General features: G+C 38.7%; 1 protein-coding gene across 1 annotated transcript; it reads left to right on the top strand.

Annotated features, from left to right (window-relative positions):
- The first annotated feature begins 4,563 nt into the window (after positions 1-4,563).
- dnajc14 (DnaJ (Hsp40) homolog, subfamily C, member 14) lies at positions 4,564-16,086 on the top strand. Its single transcript, XM_036559797.1, has 8 exons — positions 4,564-4,713; positions 6,963-8,373; positions 10,504-10,602; positions 10,765-10,871; positions 11,178-11,297; positions 13,187-13,347; positions 13,477-13,579; positions 15,043-16,086. The coding sequence occupies exons 2-8, from the start codon at positions 7,240-7,242 to the stop codon at positions 15,344-15,346; spliced, it is 2,028 nt and encodes a 675-aa protein (XP_036415690.1). The 5' UTR covers positions 4,564-4,713; positions 6,963-7,239; the 3' UTR covers positions 15,347-16,086.
- Positions 16,087-16,615: the final 529 nt, after the last annotated feature.

The raw sequence follows: 16,615 nt of genomic DNA, 5'->3' as shown, positions 1-16,615 counted from the left end.
CATGACTACCTCACAAATATAGACATTTTATTTACTATCCAAAACCATCAGTGAACCTACACAAGTTTTATATGGAATGCTGATGATGGTGAAATAGTCATAAATATGAAAAATGGGATTTTCTTTGGGGTATATTGGGCCTCACAACACCCTGCATGTACCCATCCGCCATAAAACAGTGTCTCAGACATCAGGCAGTGAATTTATAACCATTTCATGTAATAACTTTCCGTGAGGGGTCTTTTAGAGATGGACGTTTGGTTCCTATCACCATCACTGTGAACAATTCTGACTCAGTAAGTTCCTCTAGAACGGAGCATTTCACATCAAACCACTCTGAATGATTCTGTTTACATCTCAACCACTTAATTACGTAGAATTTTTGAAAAATTATTGGAGTTCCACTTTAATGCTGATTCATGTTGAATGGCTGTGTTCATCTAAAGCAATAGCAAATCTACAGTTTGTCAGAACTGTTGTTTAATGATAATTAGTGTTTAAACATGTTTAATTTTCAGAGATATGAGGCGACGTAGTGAATGTTAGCCATAAAAACACAACCTAATATTAAAAAGTATTCTAAGTGAACAAATAACACAACATTTATTTCATTTGTTAATTAAAGAACATTGTGTTATCCCTGGTAGTATACTCTGAGAAAATTTAACTGACTTCGAAGTAAACTCTGTGCAAAAGTCAGAGACACCCCCCCCCTTCATTTATTTATTTTCCAGTCAAAATGGCCATTAAGTACATGCAAAATCAGGAAAAAGTGTTCAGTCTATCACTCTTCACCTTTATTACAGCTTCCATTCTTTTCAGGAGACTCACTTTCGGTTTCTCACAGAAATCTGCAGACACATCTCCTTTTCTCAGTGAGGCTTCTTGACAGCTACACATCCTTTCAGAGCCATAGCGCTGAGTTGTCTTCTCACAGTGGAAGGATGGACAGAAACACCTGTGGATGTTTTCAGATCTGAAGCAGCTTGATTTTCTCCTCTCTCTCAAAAGATGAAGGCTTTGAGTGCTGTTTATCTGATGGGGGCAGTTTTGGTGTCTACCAGGTCTTCAAGGTGGTTGTTAGGAGGCATGTTTTCTCTGTAGCTTTTTTGAACACCTGTTTAGGTAACTCTTGTTTTTTCACTTTGTCTTTCTCGTTCATTGTGCAAGTGGATTATCTTATATCTAATCATCTCAGAAATATCTCCTGAAAAATGAATAATTAGTACTTATTGGCTTTTGCACAGTACTGTACATGCTTTTAGGCCTGTTGATGAATGAAGCTTTTCTAGAGACACGAGTTGATTTTATGACTTTCAATTACATTTACTGCAAAAAAATAGTCATAATAATTATAAGTAGACACATCACCACCTTCTACAGCCAGCTTTCAAATATACACCACGTGTTTTTGAAGCGCTTAGTAGTTATAAACCTGTAATGTGTCTCATTCTGATGGAGATGCTGTAATGTTAAGCCCGTAACACATGACTGTACTTGCATTAAAGGGCCCATATCCTACATTTTTCTTGTGTTTCATTATTTTCAATTGTGTTTTTCATTATTTTCAAACATCCTTTTATGACATTTGCATGATTTATGTACCAAAATCAGTCATAATTCATTTCTACATGACCATTTCCCACCCTCTCTTCATTCCTTAAAGTTAGACAGCATGTTTTTGTGACTGTTCCTTCAAGACAAATATATGTAAATGAGCTCTGTTTAAATCCTCTGAACTCACCTGCATGTCAAACTCAATGTTTCTATATATGTTGTTCTATCTTTGCAATAATACAGCATAGAAATACGGTTCAGACATTTCCTGAATCTGTAGAGTCGTCCCTTTCCATTCTATCTTATTACAAATGTTTGTATAATTCTCTAATATACTGTATATTATATTGTATTATATTATATTATATTATATTATGTTAAATTATGCATCTCCTTAGGCCAGCATTTGTATAGACATTCACATCTGCATATGTACAGATATTCCACATCCCTTTAGCTCTGTTCTCATTGGCTCTTTATTATTCTCTCTTATTCACTCATTCATCCTATTTATTGTTTTCTTATTTTGTTAGTCTCTTAATTAAACACTTGTTAACAATCTGTGTGCTTGTCTGGTCTGTCATCCATGTGTGACCCACCAAGACTAACTTCTTGTATGTGTAACATACTGGGCGAAATAAAGTGACTCTGATTCTGACATATTACATCTTTTACTAAAAAAGAGAAGATAATCTGTATTATATGGGCCCTTTAAAGTACTATATCCTATACTCAGTTTAATCAAATACAGCTGCCTTTTCTGGTCTGAAATTCTCCTCTGCGATTCTTGATTAACAGATGAAAATTGTTATATGTTATAGTGTTGTACTTTTTACATTGTTTACATAAGTTGAGTGGCAGTTTAAAATGCCCTAATTTATTTGAATCAAATAATCATATTTTGGCTATGTTTTTGCTATGACTCAAACTGGAAGAGACAGAATCAGAGGAAACTGAATGCTTGGTCAATGACATGGCTAACTTTCGTTTAAACTAGGGCACTATGGCTTCACCACAACAGATCCATATTGTTTGAAGGAGGATGATTCAGCTTCAATGGGTGGGGCTGAATGTTGTCACAAATACAAGAAGCAAGAAGGGCCTGTGTTCGATTCCCCAGCCGGGTGACCAGACTCCTGTCTGTGTTGTGTTTGTACGTTTTTTCTGTGTCTTTGTGGTGCCCTGGCATTTACACACATCTGCCTATTCAGCCTATAACTCCTATGCCCCATTCACTCACAGTTATGAGGACTTTAGAATGAAGGCCAACACAGGGCAACCAATCAGAACAGAGCTCATTTACATATATCAGTTTTAAAGACACAGTAACAAACCAGACTATTTAATTTCAAGCGATATAAAAGAGGTTAGAAAGTAGTCATGTAATGGAAAGTTACCAATTTTTGGTATATACGCGCACTGAAATGTCATACGTGGACCTGGAAGAAAAATAAGACATAAAAACAGTAGAATATGGGCCCTTTAAAATAAATTGGGAAAAGCCACACATTCTTACTGGTGAGAAATGCCATTTACAGCATACTGTAATAATGGACAGAATGCCTTGGGAGACAGTTTGGTTATTGCTGCACAAATATATAATATAATAATAAAATCAAGGTAGGAAATAAGATAAGGTTCAATTCTGAGGTTTAAACTCTGTGTGGAGTTTGCATGTTCTCCCCGCCTCTGTGTGGGTTTCCTCCCGGTGCTCGGATTTCCTCCCACAGTCCAAAGACATGCAGTCAGGCTAACTGGAGGTACTAAATTGCCTCTAGATGTGAACGTGTGTCCCTGTGATGGACTGGCGACCTGTCCAGGGTGTTTCCCGCCTTCCGCCCAATGAGCCCTGGGGTAGGCTCCAGCTCAACCCAGGAGAATAAAGCAGTTTAGATGATGATGATGATGATGAATGAATGAACGTTTTTGCAGTTTAGTCTTCATATATGAACTGGGGAGTGGATGGTACATTTTAAAACTTCAACAAAGTTTTGGTTTTCCATGATGTGGGCCCTTTAATTGTCAATAGGCATTTTGTAGTTCATTCTGAAAATCTAAAATGTCACCCCTTATATTACTTTGCACTGTTCAGCCACCAGAAAGTGCTGTGTAACTGGCATCACCATCACTATTATAATAGTATGGCACAACATGACATGGTAGACACAGACCAGCTTGAAATGTATGATGGGTCATGTTGTCAGTCTATTTAGGATTTTGTTTTCAGCAAAGTAAATGAATGAAGTGAATCCATTTTTTTAAATTATGTTTAAAACTGGTAGTAGTATTATAGCAATGACCTGAAGCAAAATTTAGATTGGGATATTTATATTATTAGGGTCACTGCTTCTCTTTAACATTAATGGACATTGAACTATTCATGCTGAATTGTTCTTGTAATAGTAAATTCATTCTGTTCTTGCATGTAAGATTTCAACACCATATTTTACATAGGCAAGTGAGAAAACAATATGGATGTGTAATACTTAATAATTTCAGTTTCAGTATCTCAGAATTTAAATTTTATTAATCAAATTTGAATTCTTAAGCCTATTATTGAGAAAGTCTATGTATAATACATATATAATAAACTTTTATTTTGTGACATGAATGTTCTGTTTGGTTACTTTAAATATGATAAAGCATAGAAGAGCAGATATATATGATAAACTTAATATTCTAGCTAGGTTTTTTATATACATACATGTAAGTCCTTTAAAAAACACGGTTCTTTTACGTTTTTTCTAAATGAAACTGAAGAATACATTAAAACCATAAAGCTTTGTGACAGTAAAAAAGCCAAAAACTGTCAACGGATGTGTGAAATGTAATACTTTCATGTGATGTGTCCTTTTTTTCCTTTTTTCAATAATTATCTATCACTACTTTTTCTAAATATTTTGTCCAGTCGTGTCTATAAATAGTTATTCCTAATAAAAAAACAAAACAGCTCGGTTCTGGACGCAGCTTTAGCCACGCTGCAGCTCAGAGCGGAAGCTAAACCACAGTCTGCAGCTGCCCTCGGAAGTGAACAGTAAAAAGAGAAACAACAAGGACAGACTCTGCCTAGCGAGCTATAATGTCCGTTTAAAACATCTACAGAGGAACAGCTCCCGACATATTTGCTTCGCTGCTGTTTCAGAGCTGTGCTAAAACGTAAGTTTGTTCATTTTCCCCTCAAATACGCCTCGAAGACTCGCGAGCACTCTCTGCACCAAGACTAGCCTGCTCGCTAGGCTAGCTGATAACCGAAAACCGAGCCCTCCAAACAATGTTTTTCAAATAAGTGAGCGTTTTTCTTTCATATTTTGACCCTGAATGCATTACATGTAACCATATATTCACGACCAGACGGATTTCAGCCTTGCAAGCTGTCAGCAAGAAGCGAAACAGCAACGAGAAGCGAGCTAAGAAATCAGTGAGCAGTGGATGCTTACGAGGCTGAAGTTGGCTTCCTGTTCTCCAGCTTCTTGTTCGATTTTTCCCGTTCCACCTTAAATGGTGCAGCAGTTACATTCTAGCTCCAGAATGTAACTGCTGCATCATTTAAGGTGGAACGGGAAAATTCTAGCAAGAAGCTGGGAAATAAGAAGCCGACAAGCTTCCCTGGGCGCTTAGCTTTGGCTCAGCGCGGTTCTAGATTTATTTTTAAAGATAAAGAAACTGTAAACATCTCGGTTTGAAATGTAAGGAGGACATTTCATCTGTCTTTTAAAACGTTGTTTTTTGGCCATCTCTGTTGTTCTGTAATTTTGTCGTGTCCACTTTAAACAGAACAGACAAAGCTACGAGAAGGAGCAACTTCTTGAACTATGAAGAGGAATTCATGCCAGATTAAAAAGCAGCCACTACAGTGGAAAAACGTGAAATGCAATGCACACGACATTCTTTCTGTAGTGACCTGCAGAATAGGTGCCACATTGAAAAACAAAACCTCTTATGTTGTTTTCACCTTGCTCGACCTCTTTACTGAAAAACAGTGCATGAAGATTTCAATTTAAAAATTAAATTGCTGAAATGCTGAATTAGTGTCAGAATTGAATACAATCCACCGTGCACTACTTTAAACACATTTTCCTTATTGAAATGCAACCCTAACAGTAAAAACAGTGAAATACTATGCACGTGTCATCACTTTTCTACAGATGAGGTGCAGAATTCCTCTCTATATTGAAATGCAGTGCACACACAAGATTGCATTTGAACAGTAACACTTAACGTTGTTTTAAGTACTGCATGGTGGAAAGCAATATAGTCATGCCTTTATTACATTTCAAGGCGGATGGTATTCAATTCTGACGAGAATTCAGCATTTCATTTTAAAATTCACCTCCTCATGCGTTGTTTATCATTTAGAAGTCCAGCAAGGTGAAAACAGTAATGTGGGTTTTCTTCTTCATTTTCGTGTGTTCTGCATGTCACTATGGAAAGGTAATGTTGTGTGCATTGCATTTCACGTTTTTGCACTGTGGTGATTGCTTTTCAGTCTGGCACAAATTCCTCTCCATATTAAATATGATTTTTATAGAAAATCTTAATACATGTGAATAGAGATGTTCAATATGACAATATTTTGTTGTGATCATGAGAAATTGTTGCAATATGTTCGTCTGAGCATATCGTGAATATCATCAGTACTTAAAAAACGCTGACTACATGCTTCATTGCATAATGTGAGCATAATTAGGCCTGTTTAACTGGATTTAGTGCAGTCTTCAAAACACTGAATAAATCATTGTAGTTGTAGGATTATTATTATTATCATTATTATTATTATTATTATTATTGTAGTATTTTTACACGGAACTACAGGCACTGTTTTGTCTGTTCCAACTTATTAAATCCTAGAAAAGCGAAATATCAGGATGCATATCATGTATCACGGAAATGTCTTGAACAATTGTGATGTAATATTTTTGCCATATCGCCCACCCTAACATGTGAACCAAATTGTGATGTAACGCAGGCAAAAATGGGTTGTCAAATGTATTACAGAGGCCATTCTGGCCTAAATGAAAATGGACCAATTGCTACATCTGTTGTGAAGATGTCTGCTGTCTCTTACAGTCTTGCCACAGTATTTTCAATTTTGCAGTTTTTCCGTTTAAAGACTAAAAAAAGGTTCAGATAATGTATCTTGAAGTTGGGAGGATGTTTTAAAAAATGATGAGTGCTTTAGGGTGGATAATTAAGTGTAGTCAGTTTTATTTACGTTAGTGTGTTTTTTATGGCGTTTAGGATTCCCAGTAGTTGTATGACATATTTGCACAATGCATGCTGGATATTGTAGTGATTGGCATAAATTAAACTAAATTAATTTAAATAGTGTGACAAATTAGAGATACAATGCTAGTTTTAGGCTGGAGTGGCTGACTATACTGACAGTTTTTTTTTCTTGTTCACAGGTTCCACGGCAAGAGTTTTAAAACATTTCTAGTAAAAGTGTGGTGCACCTGCCTGTCCTCATGCAGTGATGGTCAGGGTTAATAACCGTCCATGGCATCATGCTTATGTCTCACTTGTGCATATGAAGAAGTGGTTGGCACCAAATGTGCTGCTGCACTAACCTGAGCCTGACTCATTTGTTCTCTTGAAGATCAGTGGAGCCCGTTACAAGTGATGACGGGTCCCTGAGCCTTCTCAGTTTAGGCAGACTTCGGGTTTTCGAGAAGGACGGACGTCATGGCTGGACAGTGGGATCCAGTGGACATAAGCGCTGGGATTTCTGTGGGTGATGTCCCAATGAATGACCAAATATGTGAAGAGACTTGCTATGGATCCCTTTCCTCCCATTCTGTCCTTAGTCAGTCACAGACAAAGGAAAGCGGTGATCCAGCATCCGAGGAGGTGCTGGACAGTCTACAGCAAGAAGACTCTGGTTACATGGAAGCGGTGGAGGATAAGGAGAAAGCGGAAGAAAGTGGATATACAAGAACAAATGGCAGGATGGATCAGCTGGAAGAAGACGAGAATAGTGTGTTTAATGAAATTGATGATGAGAAAGGATGCAGAAATGGAGCAAAGTTCAACAGCGAGTCTGGCTCTCGGAATTCTGCATCAGCGAAGAAAGGAAAGTCCAGAAAAAGTGGATCAGGCTCAGGGCCAGCTGAGCAGTGTTCGTCATGGACATCCCCATCATCCCTTTCCTATAAATCCTGTCTGTCCTCCTCTGGATCGAGCAGGCACAAGCAGGTCCGTCGACGGAACCACCACCATCACAACCAGGGCCGCTTGAGAAGGCAGACCGGCGCCCAGTTGATGGCAGCGTTCCGGGATTTCTTAGCGGAGTCAGTCAGCCCGTGGACTATTTCCTGTATCCACATGGTAGTGGACCTCATTGTGTCTTTGACCCACCGCTGTGGGATCGCTGTAGAATCAGGAGCAGTTGCACTTTACGACTTTGGCTCGCTTGTGTTCTTCAAGGTCACGGATATCGCCGGAATGAAGCAGGATCTAAGACGAATAGCGGACTGGACCTGGTGCATGGGTGCGGCTCTTGTGGTTTGGGTTAGTAAGGCCACAAGCATGGCCCGACGAGGCATTGTGTCCAGTTTTGGTCTCCTGAGTGTAGCAGTGTGCTTGGGCGCCCGATTGATCAAGAGTGTCTTGGAAAGGCTGGGTGGAGAAAGAGGAAGGCGATGGTGGCTTGCTCTTCAGAACTGCTGGGTGTGGAAGAAAGGGGCCATGATTATTGGAAGGGTTGGAGGATGGTTCTGTAAGCGCAGCTCCTCAGACGAAACATCAAATCCAGAATCTCCCTACAGAGATAAGTGTCAGCCTGGACAAGAGCTTGAGAGACTGCTGGCACTGGCGCAGGTAGTTAACCTCACGTTTTTACCCAATTGTAGGGAGATATATCGAATGTACCAGTATACGTTGATATTGATATTCCTTTTCAATTGTAATGACTTTTTACCAATATTTTTTTAGATGTTTAGCTTTATAACTATAATATAATGCATATAATATATACTGTATTATATGTACGTAATATAATGATATATCATAATATATGAGTGTCCTTGTTCTAAGCGTTTGTTTTTTACTTTGTTTTGTTTTCAGGCTTTTTTTTTTATTATTGTATTTTGAAGCGGTAGGACCAGACAGTTAACTGCAGTGTCGTTTATTGGGTGTCTAAGACTGTTTTGAAAGGACAAAATCCATAAAAGTAAAGAAATAGTTTATGTTCTGGAAACTCCTTTCCCTTCTGTTTCCTGTCTGGTTAACGTTTACAATACTGTATAAAATTCCCTTTGCTATTGTTGAGAGAAGAAAACAAAACAATCTGCATTGTTTCATTACCTTTATTAGTTCCATCTTAAATATTATACTAATATGGTGAAAATGTTATATCCCACTTTTCTTGATACTTGATAATACATCATGATATTGGTAAGTTTGATAAGTTAGAATGAACAAAAAGCAGCATTAGTGCTACATTTAAAAAATTCTATTAGAAAGTGTAAGTAGAATGATTTTTATTGAACATTTCACACACTGCACTGCAGTTAATCAGGAATAACTATGATACTCTCTTTGTAATGAAACGCTCAGTTGTTTCCTTGATCCTCAAAGGGCCCATGTCCTGAAGTCCAGTTATAACATTTGTGTGGGTTTATGTATCACAAAGTCCTAATTAATTTCTGTATGACAGTTGTCTAACTTCTCTTTATCCCTTGGAATTAAACAGACTGTTCTGTTAACGGTCTCTTTAAGACGGTTATATGTAAAGAAGCTTTGTTCTGATTGGCTGCCTCATTCAAAAAGCAGTCTGGATTAAAGCACTCATAACTTCAGTGTGAGTGGACAGAGCTGAACTGCAGTCAGTTGAATAGGTTTTGTAAATGCATTTGGTTTCTGTGACATCACAGAAATGGACTTCTTTTGCCGCTAAGTTTCCATATATGGACTGTAAGGACTGGGGAGTGAACGACACGTTTTGAAACTTGTAACAGTCTTTAAACACTACATCAAACTCCTTTATTTGAAGAAAGTGAGGAAAATTCAGTTTTTCATGATGTTGGCCCTTTGAGTGCTGACAACATCCACGATACGCTTAGAGAAGCTTAATGTGACGTAATTATGATGTATATATAGTGATATTGCCCATGACTGTCTGGATTGCACTACATAGACAAAATACTAGTATTGCTATTATATTGCTACATATTGTGATCATTAAAAACACATTGGTGTTACATGGTTAAAGATCGGCCATCATTAGTTTGACCAAAATAATTTACCTGTTTTGGAATACACAAATATGTTGTTTCATCACAGCACCCACAGAAACTCATCTGGAGCTGTGATTGGTCAGGATACTCAAAGCAAACAGTAAACAACATTGTGATTAGAGAGTTTTACATGTTGCAGGTCTCTGAGATTTCTAACAATAACTAACAAATAACATTTAGCCACAATCTGTGTGCATGTCTTCGTGTGAGGTATTAGAGCACGATTTTTCCCATCTGTAGCATGATAGTGTTATTTCAGGTTGCTGTTAACAAATTAGATGGTTAGTAGGTTGTGTTATTGTCTTGCGCCCTCACTGTTTATAACTTAAATGTGTTTCCTTGGGTCATTTTACTGTTTCAGCAGTGATTACTATTAGCATATGCTATTCGCAGTGTCGCTAATAGGTCTGTGATTAGAGGGAATGTTCTCTATATGTTCTCTGTATCTGTAAAAGATGAACAAGCCAACGGTTATTATTGGTAGGAAGTACTGAGACTTGTAGTGAGCGGTTATCTCATGTTCAAAGTGTCCTGGGGTTCTTTCTGACTGAAATTAATCATGATATTTTGTGCTCCGTCATGAAATGAAGACAGTGCACTTTTAACCTACACTGACAGTGGTATTTGCATTTGATTATCATGTTAGATATGGTTAAAAGGAAGGAAGGTATCTTATTTTCCTTTAGGAAATTAAAGGCTTCGTCTTTTACAGGTCCCTGAAGATGAGCTGGACCCGTTTAACGTCCTGGGTGTGAACACCCATGCCACAGAGTCTGAACTTAAGCGGGCCTATAGACAGCTGGCTGTACAGGTAAACTTCACCTTCATCTGCAAATGTACTACACTTTAAATATCCTTGGATTCTTGCTACCTTTTAAAATTAATAAGAAAGTATTTGGCACTCGAACAGTCAGTGATCACTCGAACTCAAAGTGAAAATGAAATGTGAGGCCTGTGTATTTTTGGCTTTTAGGTCCATCCAGACAAGAACAAGCACCCACGTGCTGGCGAGGCTTTCAAAGTCCTTAGAGCTGCATGGGACATCGTCAGTAACCCAGAGACAAGACGGGAGTATGAACTGTGAGTGCACGTCTAAAAATGAATGTTAGATTTGGGTTGGAGCTGTGAGGCTATTGTCCTTACGTGAAACTGTGTTGAGTTGTAATCTCATGTACACGTGCTTATTTGAGTTTTGACATCATAAGACTTTTTATCTATAAACATGGACTAAAGCACGTTGCGTAGCTTAAAACAGTAGTAACAGTCATCTTAGTGCCTGATTTTGACCATTCTTTGGTCCATTATTATAGAAATATTTATTTTTTTCAATTCTCATGAATCAAATGACAAAATATCAAGTCTCTTTGTTCCTGTTCACCCAATCAGGAAGCGAATGGCAGCAACAGAGCTATCCCGATCAATGAACGAGTTCCTGACAAAGCTGCAGGATGACCTGAAAGAAGCCATGAACACCATGATGTGCACCAAATGTGAAGGCAAGCACAAGTACGTATGCAAAGCCATATTGTCCCTTTATTAAATTGGGGTCATATCAACAGTGGACACTGCTTGCTAGTGTTTTGGGTGTACCTACCTTGGCCCTACATTAATTGGCTGTTTTATTAGGTCAGTAAGGTTCCATGAATGTGTTACGCATACCCCCAGTGGTAGGTTGAATGACGCTGGGGGTACATAAAAAAAAAAATCCTGATATTAATCTTTCATTCAGTTTAATTTAATCAGCTAGTTACACAGGTACTTTCCTGATACGAGAAACACAGACAAGGCAGACTTGAGCTCTTATAGTCAAGTCAAGTGAAAGTTAATTTATATAGTGCTTTTTACAAAAGGCATCGTCACAAAGCAGTTTTACAGGAAAATCTGGGTCCAAGCCCTCATGAGCATCGCCAATGGTGATGGTGGCAAGGAAAAACTCCATAAGAGCAAGAAAACTTGAGAAGAACTAAGACTCAAAAGGAGAACTCATCCTTCTCTGGTCCAGACCAGGTAGCAAACAATAACAGAGGAGCAATATGTGCAAAGAAAAAAGTCTGACCATTAGTATAAGATACTGAAAAAGGGAAAAGCAGGAGAAGCAATGTGCAGCAGCATTGTCATAAGGAGGGTCATGCAGGTGAGGTTTGTACAGCAGGAAGAAGGCAGGCAAGCAGTGGGCGACCGATCAAGGCAGATGAAGCAACAGCGTCAGACAGCACAGAATGGGCAGTTGTTCAGTTTGGCAGTAGTTCAGCAATTCACTCTTTTATTTTAAAAGGCTGTACTAGAGAGGAAAGTGTTTCACTCTGGCCTCTCCTGAGTGCCGCACATTCAGGGCAAAAACTAGCTACAATAGAGTTTATTCTGTTTATTGTGCACTGTTATGTGTGTGAATGATGTTAAGTCTCCTTTACTAACTGTTAAGGCCTGTATGATCCTATTTGTCATGTACTTGAGTTAGTTTCACTTTCACAGATGTGGTTTAGCTCGCAGTATTAGTTTGTAGCAGCTGTTATAATAGCCGTTAGCTATTAGCATTTTGTTTACATGTTTGTAGTGCCGTTAAACGTTGAGCGGATGATGTTACCGTGATGTAGGCGATCTCTGACGCTGTTTAGTGAACATTTTGTTACTCGCTGTTCTTTTTACAGCTGCAGAAACTTTCTCACATACATACTGATGCTGCAGCCTTAATTACAAGTATTGTTTGTTTTAAACGTGTGTGTGTGTGTGTGTGAGAGAGAGAGAGAAATCAAGTTGAAGGGAAATCAAACCTGTTCTGTGGTGTGTGGATCTGTAGCCTGATCATTAGCTTAGCAAACAGCAAACACCCAAACGATGCCACTCACCACAGAGCAGGCCTGATTCTGACTAACTGCTGCTCTGTTGAAACAAGTGTAGGTGATTAAAAATTAATGTCTGAGAGAACAAAAGTGGACTGACTGGTGTTGGAGTGACAGAAAGCCAAAATCAAACCTGTCCTGTGGGTTTTAAGACTTTTTGGGATTTTTAGCAGGTTTGGTGCTGGTACAAGTATATCTGGAATACCAACCATGTCTGAACTTGTTTTTAAACACTGTGTACACTTACTGACCACTTTATTCGACACACCTTACTTGTTCGTACACCTGGTGTACAGTTAGAGACTATAACTCACTCTTTTCCTTGCACCTTTTTATGTTAGCCATCTTATATCAGTGGTCACTTTCTGACCACAGAGCCACTCTTAGCTGGATATTTTTGCTGGACAAACCCCAACCTAGCAGTGACAGTGATTATAGAATTAGTGCTAACTTAACACACATTTCTTTCATTGTTAGCCCTTTTTAAAACTGTTTTAAAAAGATTAGTTAAGAATTCTTAATTAGTCTGTTCCTCTTTTTTTCTCTATGCTGCAGGCGCTTTGAGATGGACCGGGAGCCCCATGAAGCCCGGTTCTGTGCTGAGTGCAATAAACGACACAGTGCTGAGGAGGGAGACCTGTGGGCAGAGTCCAGCATGCTGGGCCTGCGGATCACATACTTTGCCTTTATGGATGGCAAAGTCTATGACATAACTGGTATTTTATATTACTCATGACTGATAGTTGTTTTATGGTTCTGCTGCTTATATAAAGCTCTTTAGTATGTTGTGTGTTGAAATTAATTGCTTTGTAGTGAAGTATACCGATCTTTGGTTTTTAATACAGAGTGGGCTGGTTGCCAGCGGATAGGGATCTCTCCTGACACACATCGTGTGCCCTATCACATCTCTTTTGGTTCTAAAAGTAACAGTGGCACCAACCGCCATAGGTAACAACCTTCATGTTTTTCTTTGGTGAACGAGTCTAATCTAGTTGACATCTAATCAGAGGTAGAAAAAGTACAGAAAAACTATACTCAAGTGAAAATCCTGTATCAAAATTTCACTCAATTAAAAGGGGAAGTATGGAACTAAAAATATACTCGCACATTCAGAGTGGTTTGATGAAAAATGGTTGATTAGGAGTGTACAGAGATGGTTCTTGAATGTTCATTGGTTCTTTAGTAAAAGAAAATGGTTCTGTAAAGAACGATGAACACTCAAAGAACCCTTTGCATGATTAAAGATTGTCAGAAAATGTGCATGAATGTGCTATAAATGGTTCTGTATAGGGTTATAAAGGGTTCTATATAGCACTCAAAAGGGTTCTTTTATTGTTGCAGGCTTGACACTGTAACAGTGTAAGAGCTCTTGGGTGCTATATAGAACAATTTTCAAAAAAGTTCTATATAGAACCATCTACAACACATTCTCCATCAAGCTGAAGAGCATGCAAAGGGTTCTTTGAGTGTTCATGGTTCCATTTCCTTACTAAAGAGCTCTTGAAGCACCATCTTTTTTTAAGAGTGTAGAGATTTCTTTACAGTGGTGGTGATAGGAACCAGGGGTCGCCATGACTACAACACAAGTATAGCCATTTTATTTACCATACAAATCCACTAGTGAACCTTCACATTTGAGTTTTATATGGAATGTTGATGATGGTACAATAGTGGTAAATCCAAAATAATATTCTTAATGTACTTTTGTGCCAACACTATGCATATATCTCTCTGCCTTGCATGTATTATAAAAAAAGTCTGTCTGGTTCCCATCACTACTTCTGTGAACATTTCTGACTTGACAAGTTTCTCTAGAACTGAGCATTTCATACCAAATCACTCTGAATGACTTTGTCATCTTAAACTTTGACATCTTAATGATTGAATAGTGCAGAAATTTGGACACTTGGTGGAATTCCCCTTTAAACACACCCAGTACATAAAAGTTCCTTGTTTAGTGGTGTGTGGTGCGGTGACTAATGGAGTCCTCACAGAAATATGAATGCGCATCTGGGGGAAGTTTCATTTTATGCTGATATGAATTTGGTTGCTTTTCAGAAAAATAAATTTAAATGCAAGGTAACCTGACTCATAAGCAAATAAAGTAAAACATGTTATTTATTTATTTATTTATTAGTTTATTTATTTTTCTTAATTGAGAAAGTATTTCAAATATTCAGCTTCAATTATACTCGGTACACATCCTCAAAAATAATACTCAGATAAAATTAATCGTTTTCCACCCGTGTCTAATAACAGCAACTGTAATTCCACTGCATACATGAATAGCAGAACATAGTGTATAAATGGCAGGACATGGTGTGTATATCTATGTTATGATGTGATGACACAACACACCAGCTGTACACTCTCAGCTGAGACCTGTGTCTGATGTATTTTCTCTCTCTCAGATCCCCTTCAGACCATCCGCCAGGTGCAGGCTCACCTGCAGACCTACAGGACTTCTTCAACCGTATCTTCCAGGGGGGTTCTCCCGGTGATGCTTCCTCCAACGGTGGGTTCTTCCCCTCAGGAACGCCTCCCCATCATCCCTCAGGGGCTGGCACAGGGACTGGTGGACTGTTTTCAGGTCCCCCTCCCCAGCCAGGTTTCTTTAACCCTGGGGCGCAACGAGGAGACCCTAGTGAATGTTGGACTGAAGGAGGAAAACACCCACGCCGGCGGAAGAAGGCACGCAAGCCTTTCCAGCGCTGAGTGGTGCCATAGCGTGCTCCGACGACCTTGCAGGAGGAAGACGGACTGCAGCAGAGCGCTGCCACGGCCTGGCCTGACGGACTTGTGCCGGGGCACAAGGACAAAATGGGTTGGGTTGACCTCAGAAGAATGTTTCAGTGTTGGTGTGTCGAATCTTCTCGATGCCAACAGGAACTAGCTGAAAACTGTGCTCTGTTTGAGAAGGCTGGCGAAGGAAAAGATCTACAATTGTAGCCTTTTTGTCGGATAATTTTCAAGCCCTTTCTTTTTTATTTGTGTCTGGAAAGGCACAGCTTGCCCATGCCACTCGTTCCACAGGTTTATTGTGTTAAATGATTTGCAGAAGTTAAATTTCCATGGCCTTTCGTATGTTTTTGTCATGCACAGTTAGATGATGGCATGGTTTTTCATGATGAAGTTTGCATAATTTTTTTGCCATTCTTTGTAAAAAATTTTTGCATCAGTGTTTATGATTCTTCTGTCGACCATGAATACACCTCAGGGATGACTATGGTGCGGTCACAGTTGGTCTGCGGAGAACAGAGAGAAGAAGCTGATGATCTGAAAGGCAGTTCAGAATTTGAAATATAAGTGGAATTTGCACAGAGTACAATAATGATAGTCCACAGCCTTCTGAGGATGGTCAGGAGGAACGCTACTCTGTCATTACTCTGCCCAAACTCACAGCAGTTCACTTCTGTTTACACTTGAATGAATTTTGAATTACTTTATTGTTCTAGATTTTTGGTCACATTTTGCGTAGTTTGAAACAGATGTGAGACACACAACTATCGCCAGTCCTCTTGTTTCTGCTAACTGCTTTGTTAGCTGAACCGAATGAGCTGCTCACTGAAATTTAGTTGGAATGCTAGAAAAATTTAAAATAAGCACTTTTTGCAAGTTTGTTTCTTGCTAAGCAGCAAGTGATTATATTGAAAACAGATGCTGAAATACACATCAGAACCATCTTTTTGGTTTTTATTCTTATTGATTTACTGTATTTGAATTACTGTATTTGAATTAAATCTGTTCAAATCTATTGTAAACCATATTTAGGCAAAAAGCAAACAGCCTGCTTTCTGAAAAGTGTTTTTTTGCACAATAATCCTGATGAGACGGTATCCTAAGAACCATGTTTAATGGGCTTGGTCTTAATACTGTGATGGTCTTAATACTGTCCAGATTGATATTCAAGATCTTCGTCCACTTTCTATTTAGTCCACCATACCTTCCTATGTTTTTTTTCTGCCTTGTCACTTCAACACTCTT

Source organism: Colossoma macropomum, unplaced genomic scaffold (genome assembly GCF_904425465.1).
Source record: "Colossoma macropomum unplaced genomic scaffold, Colossoma_macropomum, whole genome shotgun sequence".
NCBI classification, from domain to species: domain Eukaryota; kingdom Metazoa; phylum Chordata; class Actinopteri; order Characiformes; family Serrasalmidae; genus Colossoma; species Colossoma macropomum.
Note: the sequence above shows the minus strand (reverse complement) of the source record. Positions and strands in the feature narration are given on the sequence as shown.

Bases quoted from the DNA above. Each gene is read 5' to 3' on its own strand.
- dnajc14 (XM_036559797.1), top strand. From the start codon at position 7,240: ATGGCTGGACAGTGGGATCCAGTGGACATAAGCGCTGGGATTTCTGTG. The intron at 13,348-13,476 runs GTATTTTATATT...TTTTTAATACAG, and splicing joins CAAAGTCTATGACATAACTG to AGTGGGCTGGTTGCCAGCGG. The intron at 13,580-15,042 runs GTAACAACCTTC...TCTCTCTCTCAG, and splicing joins AGTGGCACCAACCGCCATAG to ATCCCCTTCAGACCATCCGC.